The sequence below is a fragment of the Mytilus trossulus genome, chromosome 10 (genome assembly GCF_036588685.1).
Source record: "Mytilus trossulus isolate FHL-02 chromosome 10, PNRI_Mtr1.1.1.hap1, whole genome shotgun sequence".
NCBI classification, from domain to species: Eukaryota; Metazoa; Mollusca; class Bivalvia; order Mytilida; family Mytilidae; genus Mytilus; species Mytilus trossulus.
In genome coordinates, this window is record NC_086382.1 from 24414372 (window position 1) to 24438324 (window position 23953).

At 32.7% G+C, this 23953-nt stretch overlaps 1 protein-coding gene across 1 annotated transcript; it reads right to left on the reverse strand.

Annotated features, from left to right (window-relative positions):
* Window positions 1-19509: 19509 nt before the first annotated feature.
* LOC134687781 (uncharacterized) lies at window positions 19510-20541 on the reverse strand. The gene has a single exon (XM_063548237.1). It carries the CDS (start codon window positions 20539-20541, stop codon window positions 19510-19512), a length of 1032 nt encoding a protein of 343 aa, XP_063404307.1.
* Between the last annotated feature and the right edge of the window lie 3412 nt (window positions 20542-23953).

The following is a 23953-nucleotide window of genomic DNA, read 5'->3' on the forward strand; positions in this document are numbered from 1 at the left end:
AGGTAGGCATCCAGTCGGATGTTTTCCCTCTGTTTAATAAATACGTGCATATGAAAGAAACTTTTTAGACTGACTGTTGATAATACATTACAGATTTTAAGAAGGGATGTTGAAAAACATTATTTTGTTTATGACGTCGGTGACATAAATTGAAATTTCTGAATCATCAAGTCAATTCGTAAGAATTATCAAAGGGAGGATCTATAATTCGTAGAAATTTAACTGATGTCATACGAAGAATCATATGAATGTATACACTGTTATCAAATCGAGGCATTTCTTAAATCAGTACACGACATTTTCCTGTGTTATAGTTAAAACGATCAGTTAAATACCCTGTAAAATAGGCCAACGAGTTAAAAGAAAAAAGAAAATAAAATGCTACCACGAAAGCACAATGTGATTTTATCAATACGTTTAAAACTAACATTTTCAATGAAACTGAAATCGGAGATTTAAACTTGTGTGAATGTATGTAGTTTTTTATTTGTCTCAATGATTTTGGTTGTATTTTCGTTATCTTCTTTATTTTTTCTGTGTTCCATTAACGTTCATATTTAGAGCTATTAAATATGTTATATGCTTCATACTGAAATATGTCAAAGTTCCCTTATAATATATTGCAAACACTGTTTCAATTTTATCTAGGCAATATATGTACAAAACAGACATTTTACGTTTTCAGAGTTCTTATTTCAATGTTTTTGCCCTGATAAATATAAAAACCTATAATCTGAAATCTAATACTGGATATAGTCGCATTTACATACAGCCTATATGAATCCTGAACTTTTCTTTGCAATAGCATCGGATCAAACATAACTTTGTATTTAAACATATTTTGGTTGTTATTAAAATTAAAAGTAATTAGGTTATTATTTCCATTTTGGACAACCACCGATTGATCAACACATTTTACCAGGAATAAATAAATGCTGAAAGTTGAAAAAACTTTTTCTTTGAAGCAAGACAAAGGCACCCAGTGCATACATTTGTTGGGTAGTTTTTCCAAGAAAACACAGTTTAACAAATATATGCATTTTCTATGAGAGAATCAACTTCGTTAAGCTGTTTATAATACTTTAAAGATAAAAACATGGAATGTTGAGGTTTTGTTTCGATATGCTGTCAATGACAAATATGAATATTCAGAAGAATTAAGTTAATTCGTAATTAGTTAATCAATACACGACATTTGATCTTGTATCATAGTTAAAAAATTAATTCAAACAGCCTGAAAATAGGTCAAGGAGATTAAAAGAAAAGATAAAAAATGTTATCACGAAATTTCAACGTGATTTTATCAATACGGTTTAATTTCAAGGTTTTCAATATAACTGAAATCAGAGAATTTAAGTTGTTAGATTGTATTTATAATATGAAATGATTTCATTACAGCGAATGTTGATTTGTGTATTTGTGACAGGAATAAACTGATAGCATTTTGCTTGAGCAGTTCTTTAAAAGATAACGGTTTTACTTAAGACATAATGGATGCCAGCTATACTTTATTGTAGTTTTAACATGGGTAGGCATTATATTCGTGATTATTTTTGCCAGAGCGATAGCGAGTTTAATTTCGCCAAGTTGTATAAATTCTAAAATTCAAAATTGAAACAGAAATTAACAAATTTATTAACTTAAATAATATAACAGAAAAGTTATAATTCAACTTCTTTTTCTTAAAGGTCAATTTCTGACACGAACATTTTCAAGTCAGTTGTCAATGGCGGTGAGCGCACAAGGAGAATCGGGTAGGTCGATCTTTATTAACTAAATTAATTGTAAATGTCCCGCCGGTTATTGTAGCATTGGTAAATATGTTCATATTTGATAGAGGATTCCTTGATAAAGTTGTGCTGACATTCGAGACTTGGCAGGAGGAGCCCTTTGACAGAGATTCATTTATACTTGTGGTAGTCCAAATAATTACGACGTCTGGCAAGGCTATTTTAATTTTTTTCTGGGACGCCTTCCTACAACGGCGTCCCAGAAAGAAAAAAAAAATAGCCTTGCGAGACGTCATAATTATTTGGACTATACTTGCGCTAGCTACACCCTGTAAAGTTGATGAAAGGGCACGCCTTTGAGGCTCTGACGATCTCAAATGCTGTATTACATGATGATTAAAATTAATACTGAGTGACAATCTTGTTGCATTTGTAAAATGGATTGGAAACCTTTGTGGTATATTGGTAATTACGCCTATTTTTTTGTTATAGGAGAATGGGGTTCGATTCCCTGCTAGGGTCAATCCATTTTATCATAAATATGAAACAGTTTTGTCATTTCGGTAAAACAGTTATAAAACAGTTTCATGAATGTGACCTTCCGAATTAGACTATTTACCGGATTTGTAATCACATAAGCAACACGACGGGTGCCACATGTGGAGCAGGATCTGCTTACCCTTCCGGAGCACCTGAGATCACCCCTAGTTTTTGGTGGGGTTCGTGTTGTTTATTCTTTAGTTTTCTATGTTGTGTCATGTGTACTATTGTTTTTCTGTTTGTCTTTTTCATTTTTAGCCATGGCGTTGTCAGTTTGTTTTAGATTTATGAGTTTGACTGTCCCTTTGGTATCTTTCGTCCCTCTTTTATAATTAACCTATACTTTATTTTATATTTTATCGTCCGATCATATGTTTCAATGAAATTATTATTATACATGCCTTTTAACAGGATAGATGAAACGTGTTTTTCAGAGGGAGGGGTTTTGAAGTAAGAACAGCCAACATGAACGTTGCGGTATCTAGGTCAAATATGTCAATTTCGAATTGTAACACATTGTTATCATTGTAAAAGTATTAGTAACAAAATGTGTATCATTTTAGTGTTTGAAAGTGTCCCAAGTTAATGAAATACATTAAATATGTATACCAATTTTGATAAAATTCATTTACAACATATGCATGTGTAAACTAATTTTATTGGATAATAAAGTATGGTGTCTTTACAAAGCTAAAGAAGCACGTCATATTAGAATTTTTTTTATAATTTTCACAATATTCAACGTTCTAACATGTTAAAGTCGATATATATATATAAAACAAATCTGACAAGCACAAAACCAACAAACTCTGACATTAATTAGTCTTAAGATGAACATTTGACAAAAATCAAAATAAGTGTGCCATATTTTAATGAAATCACTAGGTTTACTCATTTTTGATTAAAACAACACTGAAGTAGTGTGTCTGCCTTCAGCTCAGGTTTTGATATGGTGGCTTAGTTTTCAATTTCAATTAACAGTTCTCAAACTTACGATAATGAAGCGAAAAAATCCCGCACTCGGAGTCGTCTTTCAGCTGGCCCCTTACCACATACGTATACTAGTTCAGTGATAATGGACGTCATACTAAACTCTGTAACCTACCTAATGTATACTCCAAGATGTTCATTCTGTTTTAATTATTCCTGGTTCTTGAAATTGTTTTTTTTTTCTCGTGCATTCCCTCTCATTTTATATCTTTTATCTGTCATTATTTGTCAATTTGTTTCCTATGTTATTCTTCGATTTCACGAATTTTTTTTTCGTTGATTATTAAGGAATTAATGATAACTCATGAATATCTACATACAAAATACATCATATAATAAGGATGATATTTTGTCAAATCACGAGTCAACAATAAACATCACATTGATCAGCAATTTCAGGACTACCTTGTGTGTGTTTGCTACATAAGCTTTACAAACCTCTATACATCCAACGGTATATCGACGGCTTATCTGTATGTTCAAAGGAAATGTTCATTACATTGACACATTTGCTGGTCGCAGTAAAATACAGTCTTCAGAAATTTTGTGAAACTGTTAGAAGTTATATAAACCTCGTATATCTTTTAAAACACTTATGAACTTACAAATCGATCTTTCTCTGAAATTAATTGTCTCAAAACTGTCGAATGTCCTACCCTCTATACGACCATTCAAATATTTAAAAGAAAAATGCACATACTTTTCAATATAAATACACTATACATGTATATGAGTGGCCGTTCGTGTCATTGGCGGTATGAACAAACCGTCTGAAATTTTCAACGCGTTGGTATTTACTTTCAACGCGTTGATTTTTACTTTCATCGCGTTGGTTTTTACTTTCAACGCGTTGGTTTCACTTTCAACGCGTTGGTTTTACTTTCAACGCGTTGGTTTTCACTTTCAACGTGTTGGTTCGTAATTCATACGGTATGAAAAACCAACGCGTTGATTTTCAATTCCATACCGTAAGTCTTTATCTTCTGTCTACCAATCAACATCTTTGTAATAAAGGACAATCTAACCAACCGTTCGGGCGGACTCCAGATTGTTGTTAAGTTTGTTGGGAAAATATATTCTCCGTTGTTGAAGATACTTACTGCCTCGCTACATGGTTACACGTAGGGAAGACCGGATTTTTAGATCGATTCAAGGAAACGGTGAATTATTGCAGCCGAGTTATCACTTCGGATACAATGGACGATGATACACGAGAAAATGTTCGAGAAATGTACACATGTGTGATATCTGTTTAGGGTTAATAAAACCACATGATACTTCTTGATAGGCTGAGTTCTCGTCAGAGCTTACATTCAAACAGAACCCACTACAAAGAAAACTATTTAGTTGGAAAAATCCTTCAAAAGTTATAGTTCTGAAGATTTAACAACGTGTGTATTTTCATCATAGACTAAGAAGAAAACTTTCGGCTGGTTTAAATGTGTATGTTTGATCGGAAAACAGACAGATAATTATAATATTATTATCAAAAGTATTTAATTTAATTTATTCATTAGAAATCAAAGAAATATTTACAAAATATATTTACAAAATATATACTGTATCTATGTTTCTGTAGAAACTAAATATTAAATTGAAGCCAGAATATTTTCAGAGTTGCAATGAAGAAATAAGTATTTATATGACAAGGAACTCTGCTTTAGTACTTATAAATATTCATTTGTAAATGAAACATTCATACTAATTAAATCTAAATAAATCCTTTCATCATACAAAACAAATGTTGATAAGCAATATTAGTAATAATTATATTTCTACGTTAATTATAATTTCCTAGCGTTTTAGTAAGGTTTTATAAATAATTGTTATTTTTGTTTTGTATTGCAATATAACCATAAAACGGATAAATTAATTAATTTTTAAAATTTTAAACGGTCGTGTATAAAAATACTTGTGTGTTTTCAATTCACAAAGTTTTTAAATCCTTGCTGCTCACAAAAAACGTAAAAAAAGTATAATAGCCCAAGTAATAATTTTTAATAATCATAACAAAATTTAATTAAGTACTAAACCGAATAATGTCAGTCTTTATGTTCCGCTGATCTCCGTATGATCTCCGATTGCTATTATATTGTATTGTTTAAGTATATATTTTTATAAGTCTTTGCTTATATTTTGCATAGTAATCTATTCATATCATGGAATGGTAGAATTTAAAATTAGATTCATTTGATTAATAGAATCACTGGTATTAAAGAGATAATCGTAACTGCAATTACGATTATCCCAATATGGCGACGGTAGATATAGGTAAAATCTTTACACTCATTTTTCTTAAATGTAACATGTTTTTGTCAATAGTTACTCAGCTGCAAGGTTTATCTATACCATTTCATCATATTTGAATCGTAACGGTGCACTGGAATTGTCTAAGCGCTGTGAAAATAGCCGTTGAAAAATTCAGGATGATAATCCTAACTCGGAAAAAAATATAATCGTAATTATGGTATTTAAAAATAGAAAAGATAATCGTAACTGGAAACTGTTTTATTGATATTGACACTAAAAACGTATATCTGATAGCATATAATGAAATTATGGCGATGAGTTATTTACGAAACGTCCCAACATCTTATGACATTTCTTTTTATGTATATATAATTAATAGTTTTTATGAAAACAGCTACATACTAGTATATCATAATATTGGAAGGATGAACAAGCTTCAAGAAATTTGGAAATGGGAAAACACGAACTTTGTTAATATACAGAAATTTCCAAGAACTAGGTATGCCACAAAATATGTGAATGAGCGATGGAAATTATGATACATGACAATAATTATCAGGCGACACGCATGTGTCACCTTACATCAGATTTCTGATTAAGACAGTAAACAAAAATTAATTTATCCTGAAGTAAATAGTAAATATAGTTAATATTGTTTAAATTCAATTATTGCAGGTAGTTATATTTGCTATTTCTACGGAAGCCCATAGGGGACCTACAAAAAAATAAAATTATTTCGTTATCTCAATATATATATCGTTATTTCGATATAATTAAATCGTTATTTCGATATAATTAAATCGTTATTTCGATATAATTAAATCGTTATCTCGATATATTTATATCGTTATCCCGATAATTATTTATTTCGTTATCTCGATATAATTATATCGTTATCTCGATATTTAAATCGTTATATCGATATATTTATTTCGTTATCTGGATATAATTTCATCGTTATCTCGATATATTTATTTCGTTATCTCGATAAAATTACATATAATTGCAATTTTTGTCTCGCCTGCGACGAAAGTTGCAGTATGCGAGACATGGGTATTACTATCAGGTGGCGTAAACTATTTGTTTAAAGCTTTATATTTCAAAAGCCAGAAGACCTGTATGCTTCATATCTTGTATGCATATACCTTATGTTACGAAGTTTCCGTCTGTCATATGTCCTTTGTCCCTGACCTCATTTTCATGGTTCAGCGACTGCTTGAAAAAAAAAAGACTTTTTTTGTCATATGAATTTCTCACTTATTATGAGTAATAGGATAACCATATTTGGTATATGGGTTCATTGCAACGTCTTCAAGTCTGTCAGACAAGTTTCACCTGACCTCGACCTCATTTCATGGATCAGTGATCAAGGTTAAAGTTACATGATTAGGTCCGTTTCTCAAATACTATAAGCAGTAGGTCAACCATATGTGGTGTATGGAATGACTAAAACGGGTACATGTCAGTCTGGCAGGTTTTATATGACCTTGACCTCATTTTCATGGTTCATTGGTTAATGTATTCTTTTTTTTCTTTTTTTTATAGTCTGTTTTTTAAGTACTATAAGCAACAGTTCAACTGCTAATGTATATAAGGTGTATGTTATGACTGTAATGCGAACAATTTCTAAGGCAGAAAAATCTTCATATCATCAACAACCTTCCTTCTTGTGTTTTATGATATGCGTAATAAGCCCACATGTGCCGATGGGCTGCACCACCTTTTTATTTTTCTTATTTAATTCTTATAATACTTAATTTAACTTTAATTGTAATAACACTATTATTAGTGCAATTAAATGAAATAATGAAAGAATGTTTTCAAATTAAAAATTAAACATGACGACGAATAGTGATCCCTATATGTCGCTTCTGCGTGCGCAGGCGACATAAAATGAGGGTCTACCCAAAAAGCGCATGTGAATCAGTCTGCGACATTCCTAAACGATGGCAGGGTTCACCTGACCTCCACCTCATTTCATGGATCAGTGATCAAGGTTAAAGTAACATGATTAGGTCCGTTTCTCAGATACTATAAGCAGTAGGTCAGCTATATGTGGTGTATGGAATGATTGTAAGGGGTACACGTCAGTCTAACAGGTTTCATCTGACCTTGACCTCATTTTCACGGTTCATTGATCAATGTTAAGTTTTTGTGTTTTGGTCTGTTTTTCTTATACTATAAGCCATAGGTCAACTATATTTGGTGTATGGGGTGATTGTAAGGTGTACATGTCTGTCTGGCAGGGTTCATCTGACCTTGACTTCATTTTTATGGTTCATTGGTCAATGTTAAGGTTTCATGGTTTGGTATTTTTCTTGTATACTATAATCAATAGGTCAACTATGTTTGGTGTATCGAATGATTGAAAGGTGAACATAGATATAGGAAGATGTGGTGTGAGTGCCAATGAGACAACTCTCCATCCAAATAACAATTTAAAAATTAAACCATTATAGGTTAAAGTACGGCCTTCAACACGGAGCCTTGGCTCACACCGAACAACAAGCTATAAAGGGCCCCAAAATTATTAGTGTAAAACCATTCAAACGGGAAAACCAACGGTCTAATCTATATAAACAAAACGAGAAACGAGAAACACGTATATATTACATAAACAAACGACAACTACTGTACTGTCTTGTTTTATATGACCTTGATCCCATTTTGCGTGTGCACTCTTGTTTAACGAATCCACTACAAAGTAGCAACAGGACCTATATAGTGAACACCTATATCAAGTTTGGTTTGATTCTGATTAGTGATTCTCAAAAAGGGAGATGCAAATGTGGTTTTCCATAGGGTTTCAATGCAAATTTTGACCTCCGCTAGTGGCCAGACAGTTGGAATTTCGGATCGGCTCAAAAAGTAACAACACTTGTTAAGGACTTTGGTAAGAACATATTAACTTATAATTAGATTCAATCAAATCAATTCAGTAGTTATAGAAAACTCTTGAAAATCGACCAAACAGAATGCTCAAAGTCCCCTGGTGGACGTACGTACGGACGGGCGGACGGACAAGGGTAACACTATATGCCAGAATACCCATAGTGTTTCCAAAGAAGATTTTTAAACTAAACGGTTTATTTACGGAAGACGGATGCATGATGATGGCATTGGTTGAGGCTCATGTGATTCTTCAGATTAGGTGCAACAAAACACAAACCAACATATAATTATAAAAAAGAAGATGTGGTATGATTGCCAATGAGACAACTCGCCACAAGAGACCAAATGACTCAGAAATTGGCAGCTATATTTCACCGTACGGCCTTCAACAATGAACAAAGCCCATACCGCATAGTCAGCTATAAAAGGCCCCGAAATCACAAATGTAAAACAATTCAAACTAGAAAACTAACGGCCTACTTAATGTACAAAAAAATGAACGAAAAACAAATATGTAACACAGCAACAAACGACAACCACTGAATTACAGGCCCCTGACTTGGGACAGGCACATACATACAGAATGTGGCGGGGTTAAACATGTTAGCGGGATCCCAACCCTCCCCTTTTTTTCTAGCAGTCGCTGAACCATGAAAATGAGGTCAGGGACAAAGGACATATGAGAGACGGAAACTTCGTAACATAAGGTATATGCATTCAAGATATGAAGCATACAGGTCTTCTGGCTTCTGAAATATAAAGCTTTAAACAAATAGTTTACGCCACCTGATAGTAATACCTATGTCTCGCATACTGCAACTTTCGTCGCAGGCGATACCTATGTCTCGCATACTGCACTTTTCGTCGCAGGCGAGACAAAAATTGCAATTATATGTAATTTTATCGAGATAACGAAATAAGTATATCGATATAACAAGTTAAATATCGAGATAACGAGATAACGAAAAAAATATATCGAGATAACGATGAAATTATATCGAGATAACGAAATAAATATATCGATATAACGATTTAAATATCGAGATAACGATATAATTATATCGAGATAACGAAATAAATAATTATCGAGATAACGATATAAATATATCGAGATAACGATTTAATTATATCGAAATAACGATATATATATTGAGATAACGAAATAATTTTATTTTTTTGTAGGTCCCCTATGGGCTTCCGTATATTTCTGACCCCGGGAAGCCACTGCTGATTTAATTCTAGAACATATCCTATTATGCCATAACGAAGTAGGAAAGACATTTAGTATTTGTCAAAACCCGTTTGACGAGAAATTAGTGGCTACAGTTTTCATGTCACTTCGATCATTTTTCATTGATGATATCACAACTTAAAAGTTATGATGAACAAGGGATAACTTTGAAAAGAGTTTTACAGTGTCATTTCGGAGTCTTTTATAGCTGACTATGCGGTATGGGCTTTGTTCATTGTTGAAGACCGTACGATGACCTATATTTGTTAATTTCTGAGTCATGTTGGTCTCTTGTGGAAAGTTGTCTCATTGGCAAACATACCACACCTTCTTATTTATATTAGCTACTTCATGACTGTCACTGAAATTTCAGTACCTCAGATATAAACTATAAACAGCACAAATTTAATTTTGAATTATGATAATATGACATCCTTAAAACATTTAATGCTATATAAGACTAGAGAAAGATTGGCCCTAAATGGGATTCTTTGTGTATTATGAAATTAAGTAACGTGGAGTTCATTGACAAACATGGATTTGTGTTCCTTTATAGTTTGGCCAAAAGCCCGAAAATCAAGAATAAAATTGATGTAGCTTTAAATTTTCTTACAAGAAATACTTATTCAAAGAATGACTACAAAGTTGAAAATAAAATAACGCATATTCCGCAACATTAGAAACAAACTTATTAAAAATTCATAAATACTCGGTATATGAAAAGTATGCTGCATACATATGCATGGAAGATATTGTAGAGACAATATTGAAGGTACTAAACAAGGAACATTTTTGTATTTGCATACTTGCCATATAATTAGTACTTTTCTATTAAATGAAACAAAAATTAGCCTTACCTAATTTTCATGCATTTTTCTGAAGCACAAAATATTTGTTTTAAAATCTATAAAAATCTTTGTAATTAAACCAGTTCCGACTGTGATGATCTACATGTTATGCCCTTTGATGTAATATATCATTATACATATTTGTGTTTTTTTCCGTCTGTCAAATGCTTCGTAAGACTATAGATAAGGCTAATAAAAACAAAAAAACAAAAGTAACAATAAACAAAAGTGACAATAAACAATAGTAACAATAAACTGGTAACTATTCTAGATCCTTTACCATCCACAATGTTTAAAGAAACGTCCTAAAACACATGGGTATTTGATCAAAACATTTGAATTTAATTCATAAAATTATATATTATATCAGTATAAAATAGAAAAAAGTGAATCCAAGGGAAAAATATGGACGGCTGAATTTATTGAATTATAAGGAAAAGGGAGATATGAACACTAAATCCGATAATGCAGTTATAAAGTTATTGAAGGAAACTTTTGTTCATTTCGCACAAAATTTTAGTATAAACGTGATATAAGAGGCAAAACATATGACATATGAAAATTTGGCATACGTGACTTTCATTTTGAGCAATGAATTGATAGGATTGCACTTTTGGAATATGGGATATAGCTAATCCATCCTTTTTCTCATTAAATAGAGATATATAGGTAAAATCCTAGATATTAACCTGTAAGTTTCTTCATTTATTTTTATATGCGTTAATGGCATCGTTAAACTGGGCATTTACATTTTTAACACACAAAATACCATTGAAATGCTGAAAGACACATTTATTATATTTCAGTTACTATTATCCGATAAAGAAAATTACGATTATCAAAAAAGAAAAATACCATAGAGTTACGATTATCATCCCGAATTTTTTAACAACTATTTTCACAGCGCTTAGACAATTCCAGTGCACCGCTACGATTCAAATATGATGTAATGGTATAGATAAACCTTGCAGCTGAGTAACTATAATAATTGACAAAAACATGCTACATTGAAGAAAAAGGAGTGTAAAGATTTTACCTATATCTACCGTCGCCATATTGGGATAATCGTAATTGCAGTTACGATTATCTCTTTAATACCAGTGAAAATGTCCGTCTTTCAATACTTGACGTTTGTGTTTATTGATACTTCCTGTATATATATTCAAAATTTTTGGAAAAAAATACTGACAGGAACGTATGTTTATTATTAAATTTCCACCCTACTTTTGTTTGTTTGTTTTAATAGTTTAACCTTTTTAAAACATCTACACATTTGTTCTATGGTGCGGTTTTGAAAATCGTATTCACTGTGTTGCTCAACTATCTTTCACGTCTTGATTCGTTCACATTATAGATCACATTTAAAAAAAACACTATCGGCTTGCGTTCTCAAAAATTCAAATTATTCTTATTTTACTCGTAACTGCGCTCTTAGTCTTTCGTTTTTCTTATTTAAATGTAGGACACGGCTGTAAGAGATTTACATGTGAATTTCGTGCACGGTCATCATTACTGACGGTATGCTGATTTCAAGCTGTTTCTCTTTTGTTTCTTTTTTGAGTCATTGTCTTATAATAGACTTTGACCTTTTCGAAAAGCTACGGATTGTCTACCCAAGGAATTATTATAGATTCCTTAACTTTGTAATTAATTTGGCCTTTTAACTTTTTTCATTCAAGTGTCACTGATGCGTTTTAGAAAACTTGGGTCTGGCGAACACCATTTTAATTCTGGTACTTTTTCATATCTACATACTAGTACCTTTTTATATAGATTGGTTAATTTGAGGGTATGTATATACAGGTATTCATAAAATTTCTTAATTAAGAAATTCTTCGGCAAAACCAAGTTTCCCTGTGAAATATGTGAATTGATTTAAGTAAAATCAGGGAATCCTTAAAATTTGAGATGTTTTAACCAAAAATAGTCTCTTTATAAGATGTCACAATCAGTTACTTGCCACATGTTTCAAAATGTGACAGTACTTCTCTTATGCCCAGATACAACTTTTGCATGAAGTCGCACAGTACCTGCAATACCACGAATCCCTGATACATTTTTACACTTTGTAGTCATCACTGCCATTTATTAGTGCAAAAGAATGATTTACTTTATAAACAGTGAATTTAAGTGATTTGAAAATAAAAAATAAAAAATAAAATTGGTCAAGAAACGTCAAATACAGCATTTTGTTGTCATACAATTTTTCAAGTTGAAGTTTAAGCTAATAACTACATGCATTTTTCTTTAACTGCTTTTTAATTTTTTTTTAATCCAAATTATTTTAAAAAAAAATCATAGGAATAGGGATTTATGTACGGGTAACACAAATGAAACGAGTTATGAATTGATTTCAAGCTTTTGATTAATCGTAACGCCCAAGGTTGCTTGGACCTGAAGGCCCCCGTTGGTAAGGTTACGGAATTTTTTTAATTGAAGTCCAAAGTTGGATAGAGTGACCCCACCACCTCTCAACTTTAATTCATAAAAAAGTCCCTTTGGCAAAGCTTTTGTCCACACTAGGTACAATAAATAGGCAGTTGTCTTAGTTTGCCTGCACCCAAAGACCCAGGTGGGTAAAGTGACGGATTTTTTAAAAATTGAAATCCAAAGTTGAGGTAAGCTGACCCTACAATTTCTCAACTCTAATTCATTGAAAAGTCCCTACAGCAAAAATTGTGTCCACACTATATACAATAGGCTATTTGCCAATTCCCGTATATGACCCTGCAATTAGGGATCCCTTTTTTAGTTGTCTCCCTTATGAGGGACATTAATTTTTAGTTACAAAGGAGAGCTAGCAGAGAGAGCAAATTTACCTGAGCGTAATGTGAGTAATCTTTAAGATTTTCAAATCTTGTTATTACATAAATTTGTTATTAAATGGATGTCTACGATAAAACCATGCAAAATCAAAAAAAAATTATGAAAGGGGTTGTGGAGTTTTCAGCTGATTTTGGGTTCCTAGTAAAGTACTAAGTACATCTAATAGTTCTATGTATAAAAAATTACAATTTATCTCAAAATATGTGAATACAGGGCAATTCTATTTTAGTACCAAATTTGCTGAAAAATGTTGTTGAAAATGGACATTTTTTTTTTTTATTGAATAGTTCAAAGTATTATATAACAAAAAAAATGGTTTTACCTTAAAATTCGGACTTTCTACTAAAATTAACTGTAATTTTGATCTTATTTCAACCTTTATTTTCGTTTTAATTTTTATTGACATAAATGTGTTTTTCTAAAATTTAAATTCAGCCTTTACTGAAAATGTCCATAAAACCTCAAAAGTCACTCAAATTGAAACAATATTTTATTAAACGTTATGGTTCACTACAAACTACTATTCCTTAACGGGATTTTTGTTGCAAATTGATATAAGCTTATTTGAATAAAAGATGAAAAACTGAAAAATATTCCTAAAATTATCTCCCTTTGTAAAAGTCTTCACAATAAAAGGTAGATTTAATGTCAATAACAGAAGGAGGGAAATCAACAAATGTGCAGAAGGATAGAAAATAATGATATTTTTGATGAATATGGTGTAGCCAAAAACTTATTTTCATTGAAAGAGTGTACATTTGTATTTTTAATTTTAGAAAAAGCACTTTAAGCATTATTACAGCTATTTTCCTACTAAATGTAGAGTAAAACTTTGGAAGGTTTGCTTGCTCCGTTGTATAAATATTAATTCAAGCTTTGTAATTAATGTTGATATCTTCTTGTAGAGTACTTTTAAATTTGATTAAACGTTATGCTAATTGCAATTGTACAATATACAAACAAACCATGCAAGCTAACCGAAGTCTTCGATTTACATGCCTTAGGAATTTAGCTGTAAAATTAATTATATATTTGTTTTCAATGCTTATTGTTTTACCAATTTCAAATGTTTTGGCTTGTTTTTAAATGATCCATATCAGCTATATGGTCAAAAGGGTCCAAAGGTAAACTTTAAGTATGTTTTACTTGTGTCCAATCTTTTTTTGCTTTGAGCAAATAAAATATGTTTAAATCTAAATAAAGTTCATCTTGATTTGATAAAACAATGAAATAATTGGTGTTCTTTGATATTATGCAAAATTAAACAGTGCATTATAGTCATATTTTTTCTAATTTCGGGCATGTCTTAAAAGCTTTAAATTGAACCACATCAAGGTATAAGGGATTCAGAACTAAACTTAGTTTGATTTTTTTGTCGAGCCTGCAACTTTTGTTAAGTGTTTGTGTTTTGGTCTGTTTTTTTTTCTTAATTTATAGGCAATACGTCAACTGTATTTGTTGTATTGAGGAAATGTTAGCTGTACATGTCTGCCTGGCATGGTTCATCTGACCTTGATCTCATTTTCATTTTCATGGTTCATTGATCAATGTTTCCTTTTCTTTGGTTAATGTTGAGTTTAAGTGACAGTTGTAATAAAGCTTTGTATTTAGGTCTATCAACATAATAGCAATGATTAGTAAAGAAGGCGAGACATTTCAGCGTGTGCACTCTTGTTTAAAAGTACTTTTTTTGGGTTAAAAGCTTTTTATAAATATGTTTAGATTTTTAATATTTGTTTTCAAATTTTCTATGCTAAATGTTATCATGCATTCAGCATGTTCAGATTTATAATTTGGGCTCAGTTTTCAAGCTGATTCAAATTGGGGTCCTAACTTAAACTTTGTCTAAATTCATTAAAAATAGAATATATTGGGTTCTTTGATATAACAAATCTAATCATGTCTTTTAGACTTTAGAATTTGGATATTGGCACAAGTCCAATTTCAAAATCATAAGTTCCTTTACCACAATCAAATTTTGAACTGTTTCATGTGGATCAAGTTTGAATGTAGTGTCTATACAAGCCCCCCCAACACCACCAACCTCATTAAGGTGCAATCTCTGCGTTGTAATAGAATGTACTTGAGCTGTTTAAATCTCATTGTTGAAGGTTGTACATGGGCCTTACATTCATTTCATTTGAACTTTTGTGGATATTTGTCTCATTTGTAATCAATACTCATCTCCCTACACAGGTAAAATAGCTACGGACGTTTCACGGACGTGGTAATAAACATCCGTAAAACATCCGTAAAACGGATGTATTACGGATGAAACGGTTACGTCCGTAGAACTTCTGTAAATATACATCCGTAAAACGTATGTGTAAAAACTGACGTAAAACGGATTGTCCGTTTCAAGGACGTATCTTAAACATACGTATTACGGACATTTCTGCAATATCCGTATTACGTCCGTTTCATATTCAAAGATGTAAAAGTACCATGCATGATATATGCACGACTGCGAATACACGTATAAAGTAAAGTTCTTAACTTGCTTTCAACATTCTGCATGCCAGACATACATATGTATAGTAAATCTCTGCTTCAAGGCTATAACTTTAAATATTAGCATAATATGAGTACATACATGTATGAAGTGATTTTTTATTATTAAAATAATTAACTTTTGTTCCTTAAGAACATCCATTGGCAACTACATTGTACCTTATATTTTAAGCCTAGAAATAGTGTACTGTAATTTTTTTTTTATTATAAATAAGCAATGAATTTCTCTGTCATCAGCCCAAAGAGCATGAAGGGTCAATGATAAGAATTAATGTAAAATAAAAAAAAATCCATACCTATAAAATAGCTACTAATTGCTAGAGAGGTAATAAAGTCGTCTGCACAGTTTCATGGTTTTAATACAACTGATAAACTAATACAAGTTACACATATGATAAGACGCGATTATAACGGTCTGCATCTGTTAAAGTACTTAAGTTCTGTAGTGACCTTAGATAAACAATTTCAATACATTACATCTCTCCCTTTCTAGATTTAATCTTTATCAGTTAGTAGAATAATAAAAATGAAATAAAATTAATGAATTGTGAAATTAGCCATAAAATTAATTTTCTTTAATACATTAACGATGTCCATAAAACAGCGGTGTAATAATGTCCAAATGTTCTATACACAGTTCTCAGTGCGGTAAACATAGCAATTAAAATCATGGATGAATGAATGAATCTCGGAATGAATCACAACTGATGAAAGTGTAAAATTCTTTGGTATTATCAGTCTAAATAGTACTTTAGACATCATACGATACGCAGAAAATTAAAACTTATTCACTTGATCATAAATACTAAGCGTGATGCCTAGTTAAATGTGAGCTCAGGATTATTATGCCTGTTCACTAGCTTCACATTACTTTACATAATCATTTAAGTACGCTGGTGGTTTGTTTATTCTTCCTGACGTCCTTAGTTGTGTTGCTGGTTCTTCTCCTCTTTTCTCATCATTTACAATTGTCGGTGGTATTTTAACTTGCTTATAAAACGAAGAATTTCGAGTGATCGTGTGTCCATCATCTCTTTGAGCTGTTAACATTGTACCATTCCTTTCAACTATTTTGTATGGATTTGAGTTATACGGAGTTGAAAGTTTGTTTTGTTTGTCTTGCTTGACCAATACAGTGTCACCAATTTGTAAATTTGACGGTTCGGCATTTCTTCTTGTATCTGCATAGTCCTTCATTTTATCCTTTTTCCTCTGATCGGTTTCTCGAATCTCTTTATCTTCATATTTTGGTGTTAAAGTTGGTAATTTGGTTTTGATATTTCTACCAAATAAAAGTTTTGCTGGTGAAACTTCCGTTGTTGCGTGTTTTGTCGCTCTATAATTACGGAGGAATGTAAACATTTCCTGTTTCCAATTTTGATGTTGCGTGTGTGCTGCTCTGATTGATTTCCCAATGCTACGCATAAATCGCTCGCACTCTGCATTGCTCTGAGGCCATAATGGTGTTATTTTTCTATGCGTAAATCCCATATATGTCGCAAAGTCTCTGAATTCTTTTCCTTGCCACGGGCTTCCATTATCGGTTTTTACTATATTCGGTATTCCAAATGTTGAAAATACTTTGTCAAGTAGTGGTATAACCGCTTTTGCAGAAATTGTTGTTAGTGTTTCTACAACTGGATATCGTGAATACTCGTCCATTATCACCATGAGATAATGTCCACTAGGAAACGGTCCACAGAAATCCATGCTAAGATATGTCCATGGTGCCTCTGGTAGTTCTGACATAGCTAACGGTTCAAAAGTTTTCTTTGGCGTAGCTGCTAAACATGGAATACAAGCTACACGTTTATCTATACCAGGAAAATAAACTTTTTCCCTTAGTAACTGTTTTGTTCGCACAATTCCCTGATGACCTTCGTGTGCCAATGTTATAACTCGGTCTGTAAGTTTGTGCGGAATGACAATTCTATTATCATGCATCAAAATTTCTCCTTTGTCTGTGTTCACTGTCGTTAATTCGTTCTTTAAACGAGCAAACGTATCAAGAGATTTATTGTCATATGAATTTTCCCAGTTTCCCGATTTCACGGCTTTGATAACATACTGAATATTCATATCGGCTTCGGACTCTAATGCAATTTCTTGAATTGTCATTGCTTTCGGTATTGCGTTCTCTGATATATAATTCACGAATTCTTCTGCTACCTCGGAATGATCAGTTCGATTTGCTTCGTTAATATTCGGATGTCTTGACATGTAGTCTGCGGCATTTGATTTTCCTGATTTGTACTTGACATCGAAATTATACGTTTGCAGTCTTAATCTCCATCTTTGAATTCTCGCTGGCGGTTTCGATTTTGGATTGTTGAAAATACATTCCAGTGGTTGATGATCGGTAACAAGTGTAAATTTGTGTCCGTACAGGTACAGATGAAAGTGTTCTATAGCCCAAACTATGGCTAGTCCTTCTCGCTCTGTCTGACTGTATCGTTTTTCTACATCACTAAGCGCACGGCTTGCGTATGCGTTAACTCTGCCATCCTGAGTAAGTAACGCGCCAACACCTACTGGACTTGCATCAACTATAAGGACAGTGGCCTTTCTTGGATCAAAATAAGCCATTATCCTATTGTTCATTAATTCCTGTTTAAGTGCATCAAACGATTGTTGTTGTTCTGGAGTCCATGTCCATGTCACTCCTTGCTTAGTTAAACGTCTTAATGGTTCGGTTATTGTAGAATATTCTGGTATAAATCTTCCAACGTAGTTAGTCATCGCTAAAAAACTACGTACTTCCGATATGTCACTCGGTATATTGGTGTTACAAATTGCTTCAACTTTTCTCGGATCTGCTGATATTCCTTTTGAACTAAATATATGTCCATAAAATTCCAAGCTGTCTTTATTAAATTCGCATTTCTTTTTGTTAAGTGTTAAACCTTTTTCGTTTATACGTTGAAATAAGGCTGTCAGTCGTGTATCATGTTCGTCTTGAGATGCTCCAAACACAATGATATCATCGGAGATATTTCTCACCCCTTTAAGACCTTCTAATGCTGTACTTAGCGTATTCTGGAATATTTCAGCAGCAGATGTGACTCCAAAGCTTAGACGTTTGTATCTTCTTAGTCCAACATGTGTTGTGAAAGTAGTAATATTTCGTGACTCTTGTGTAAGTTCTAACTGATGGTACCCGTTTAAAAGGTCCATTTTGGAAAATACCTTTGCTCCATTAAGGTCAACTATAAGATCATCAATAGTTGGAGTAATGTGTCTCTCGCGTTGTATAGCCTGATTTGGTAGTCTCATATCCACGCATATTCTTATTTCACCTGGACTTTTAGGTTTGGGTGCTACAACTATAGGTGAAACCCAGGGAGTTGGTCCATGTACCCTTTCTATAATGTCTAACCTCTCTAACCTTTCAAGTTCGGTTTCTACCTGTTTCCTTATATGAAAAGGTATCCTTCTGTGTGGCTGAACTATAGGTTTTACGGTTTTGTCAACATGAATTTTCACTTGTGTTTCTTTAAGTTTGCCCAGTCCATGAAATATATCTTTATATTGTTCACACAATTGTTCGTGTTTGTTCCCTGTTGAGAGCCTCGATATTTGCGAGATTATCTGTAGTTCTAATGACGTATCATAACACAATAAATTACCGCTTGTCCCTTTAGAAACATAAACAGTTGCACGTGTTAGCTTATTTCTCGTTTCAATTACAGTGTCAAACTTTCCCACGAATTTTAAGTTTTGATGTTAGTGTGTCGATAAGAACGTTGATGTCCGATTCATTGATTTTGACACAAATTCTTGGCTGATCCCGTTTGATAGAATTCACGGTTTCTTTTAATAGCGATTCTGTCTGTAGTCCGAAAACATATTCATCATCTGAACTACTGTCTATCTCTTTCTTAGATTGATATTCAAAATTGTTTTCAAAATCTGAATTCTCTAGCGTATTAACAGATTGTTTAGTAGTATTAGCATTTCTTTTTGACCTACACATCTTCTCAAAATGATTAGGCTTCTTACAAAAGTTGCAGGATTTTCCTTGAGCAGGACATTTCCCTCGGTGTGGAAATTCACCTCCACAATTCCTACATCTGTTGTTTCGTTTTATACGTTGTTCATTCATACGTTGTTCCGGACGCTTATCTTGTTGTAAACATCTTGGTTGATTTTTCCGAAAATTTCTCTTCTTGTGTAAAGCGTTGGTCTCAAGTTTCTCTTCTTTGTTCTCGATTTCGTTTGCTTGTCTTTCAGATAGTTCTAGAGCTCTTGCTGACGATAACAATTGTTCCAAAGTCATATCTTCTCTTAGAGCTTTTCTCCTCAGTCTTGAAGATGAACATCCTTGAACGATTTGAGATTTCACTTCCCGATTGTCATCATTAAATTCACAGTTGACAGATAATTGTCTTAACTTTGTATGAAACGCATCCATTGTTTCATTTGTTTCTTGCTTTGCCTGACGAAATTTATATATTTCGTATTCAACGTTTTTCTTCGGTGCAAAATATTCAGTTAGCTTCGTAAGTGCTGTATCGTAATCCTCTCCAGTTTCTTGTAAGGTATCAAAAATGTCATTTACTTCTTCTCCTGCGTAATGCAAAAGTAACGCTCTTTGTCTCACTTTATCCTTGATATTCATTCCCACAAGTAAATTTTGAAGTCGTTTTGTCCATTTTTTCCAGCGCTGATCAGCTGCACTTTCATGTACACTGAAAGGTGGAAACACAGGTAGTGCCGTTGCCATTATGGAACTAATCAATACTATTAATTAATCCAATTTGTCTCGTCGTCGCCATTATAAAATAGCTACTAATTGCTAGAGAGGTAATAAAGTCGTCTGCACAGTTTCATGGTTTTAATACAACTGATAAACTAATACAAGTTACACATATGATATGACGCGATTATAACGGTCTGCATCTGTTAAAGTAATTAAGTTCTGTAGTGACCTTAGATAAACAATTTCAATACATTACAATACCTATCCTATTTTTTCAAAGAGGTAATAGGTAACACATATATTATTTTATTTGATCTAATTGAAAAAAAATTAAATCTAAAAAAATCTGTCCATTTTAAATTTTTTTAAAGGTTGTTATAATATTACAGTTATTAATACAAAAAAAAGAAGATGTGGTATGATTGCCAATGAGATAACTGTCCACAAGAGACCAAAATGACACAGACATCAACAACTATAAGTCACCATACGGCCTTCAAAAATGTGCACAGCCAATACGCCTAGTCAGCTATAAAAATCCCAGATAAAACAATGTAAAACAATTCAAACGAGAAAACAAGTGGCCTCATTTTAAATAAATAAATTAACGAAAAACAAATATGTAACACAAAAACAAACCACAACAGTGGCGGATGCAGGAATTTTCGAAAGGGGGGGTGCTAGCCCAGGGCAAAAGGGGGGGGGGGGTGCAAAACATATGTCCCGATTTAAATGCATTGATCGGCCAAAATAAAGAGGGGGTGCACACACCCAGAACCCCCCCTCTGGATCCGCCACTGCACAACCACTGAATTACAGGCTCCTGAGTTGAATTATAAATACAAAGAGTGCTTGGTGTCTTTCCAACAACCAACTAATAATGGATACATGTACATGGTTAAATAATTGCCATGGATGCAGTTAAAGAATATAAATTAAAACATCTAGCATATAACCTTATTTGTAATGCTTTAGCAAAAATGACTGTATGTATATATATATTGTACAAGGCTGAATATTAAAATTACCTCAAACCAGGTTTCTTCACATGAAACCAATGGCAATGGATCTGACTGTTGCACTTGTCTAATATATATGATTGTTGATTATTCTGATTATCTATCCAAGTACAAAACTATGCTAACAAGAAATTGCACATGAGCATATAGAAAGTACCTGAAAAGTTTCAGATTGTTTAATGTCTGAAGTAGTTCTACTGTTCCATGAGGATCATAAGATGCAAGGGGAAGGAAACACTCTTATCGTGTTTTAATCACAACAACCAATTGCAATAGTCACATGGTGTTACTTCGTCCCTAAACCCGCCCTTAGAATATGTTAAAGTAGTCTCAGAATCAATGTATGGTAGATTAATGCCGCTGAAATTAACCTTTATCATACATTTATCCTCCTTTGGTGTGGAATAAAAACAAATTACCTGCTTCTATTTTATTTGTGATTCAAGCAAGCATTTTTGAAACCAGCACTATGGGAAGAAAGGGGTTACTATTTAAAGTATTTTTTGGCAAGATAGAAAATTACAGTAAAGGGCCTTTTGATATAGGTCTATTGTTAACGATGAGATTGGAAAGGGGGTACCAATTAAATTGATTTATAACCAAAAATCAAATCAAACGAGATATTAAAGACAGAGAATAAAAGATAAAAACATCAATATTTAAACTTACCATTAAACATAAACTGACTGATCCAGAAATTTTTATAAAGGGGATTGGGGCACTGACTGTTAAAACAACTGTCATGCATTGCCAGCGGCGAATCCTGAAATTTTCATAAGTGGGGCCCACTGACTGCCTAACTGAGGGGTCTGCTCCGGTCATGCTTCAGTGATTTCCTATGTAATCAACTTAATGTCCTGGCCCCTCAAAATTCACCTCTGCATGCTTAACTTATAAGTGATAGTCCATATACATGCACTATCAATCAAATATTTCCAACAAAATGGGGAGGGGCAGGCCTGAGGGTGCCCTTAATTCGCCTCTGAATGTGTGCAACATGAATATACAAAATAAAAGAGTTAACTCAAGTACTGATTGTAAATAGTGAACAGTTCGGAACTTCCCGGGGTTGCTCAAAATTTGGCAACCTACGTCTCAATTGAAAATTTAGTAAGTACAATTTTGATTTGATTCGACATATTGACAAACATGATAACACAAGGGATACACTGACGACATCAAAAGTTTGATGTAGGATAAAAAAAAAAAAAAATAGTTTGGGAGGGTGGTGGATGGGTAAACATTGCTGCAAGTTTTGATTATCCCACATCAAATTTACATGAATATTCAATCATTTTTTTCCAAAATTAAGTGAAGAAGGGGGAGAGGCAGTGAAAAAACTAGGTAAACTCAATTAAGTTTTGTTTATTCAACATTGAACTTTTGATGTCGTCCACAAGATCTGGTGAGCTTTCCGTTGAATATAGGAGGAGAATTATAAAACAAAATATATTGTTTAACTTTTGAACAATTGATGATCAAGCAATTTCAAGGATCTATTAGGGTGATAATGTAGCACTGGCTATTCAAATATTTGTTGTAAAACCTTAATTGTATATAGAGTAAATCAAGGAGACAGAAGAAAAAAAAACTTCGATGTTTCCTAAAAATGATGATTACAAAAGAAGGTCTGTCCGATTGGTAAACTTTCAATTGCACTTGAATGATAAGTGAACATGAAGCCTCAAAAGTTTGATTTATTAGCCTAAAAGTAAAAAAATGCAGGAGTTAGAGGTATAAAGGACCGTGGCCCAAAGAGATCTTGTAATGAAAACAAAAAGTTACTTTAGTGGTGTTCATCATATAAAAATCATTTTGTATTCAATATTCAACTGTTTGTATGCAGATTCTAAGATGAATATAATAATCATTTATTGGAGAATTTATCAGTACTCTACACTATATTCTTTCATGATACGGCATGCTTTGGTTTTATTTTTGACAAAATTTTGCAAAAGTCGCTCTAGATTTCGCTTTAATTTATACTTAATTTCTCTCAAACTACTAAGCTGATTAAAACAAAACTTGTTAATTTAGTGATCAAAGTGAGTGAAATACATGTTTGTCATGTATAATGACTGAAATATTTGGATTATGAAGCACCTACATCACCAAATTATTCACAGTATTGTGTCATGTCTTACTTAACTCATTACTGTAATATGAATAGCATGATCACTGCATGTGCTAAAAATATATTTCGATTTGACTGTTGCAAGTTTTTCTTGACATGTTGTCTCCTGAAGTGTGTGAAATACTTATTTCCATGTGTAAAAAATATTGATCGTAAATGATCGTAAATATATGTATGAATAATGAAAGCTTGGCAAGTGGAATACGAAAACCCGGAAATATCACCGTTGCCGATTTTTACACTATGACGCAACTCATCCATGGACGCTCGTCTGCTGCTGAAT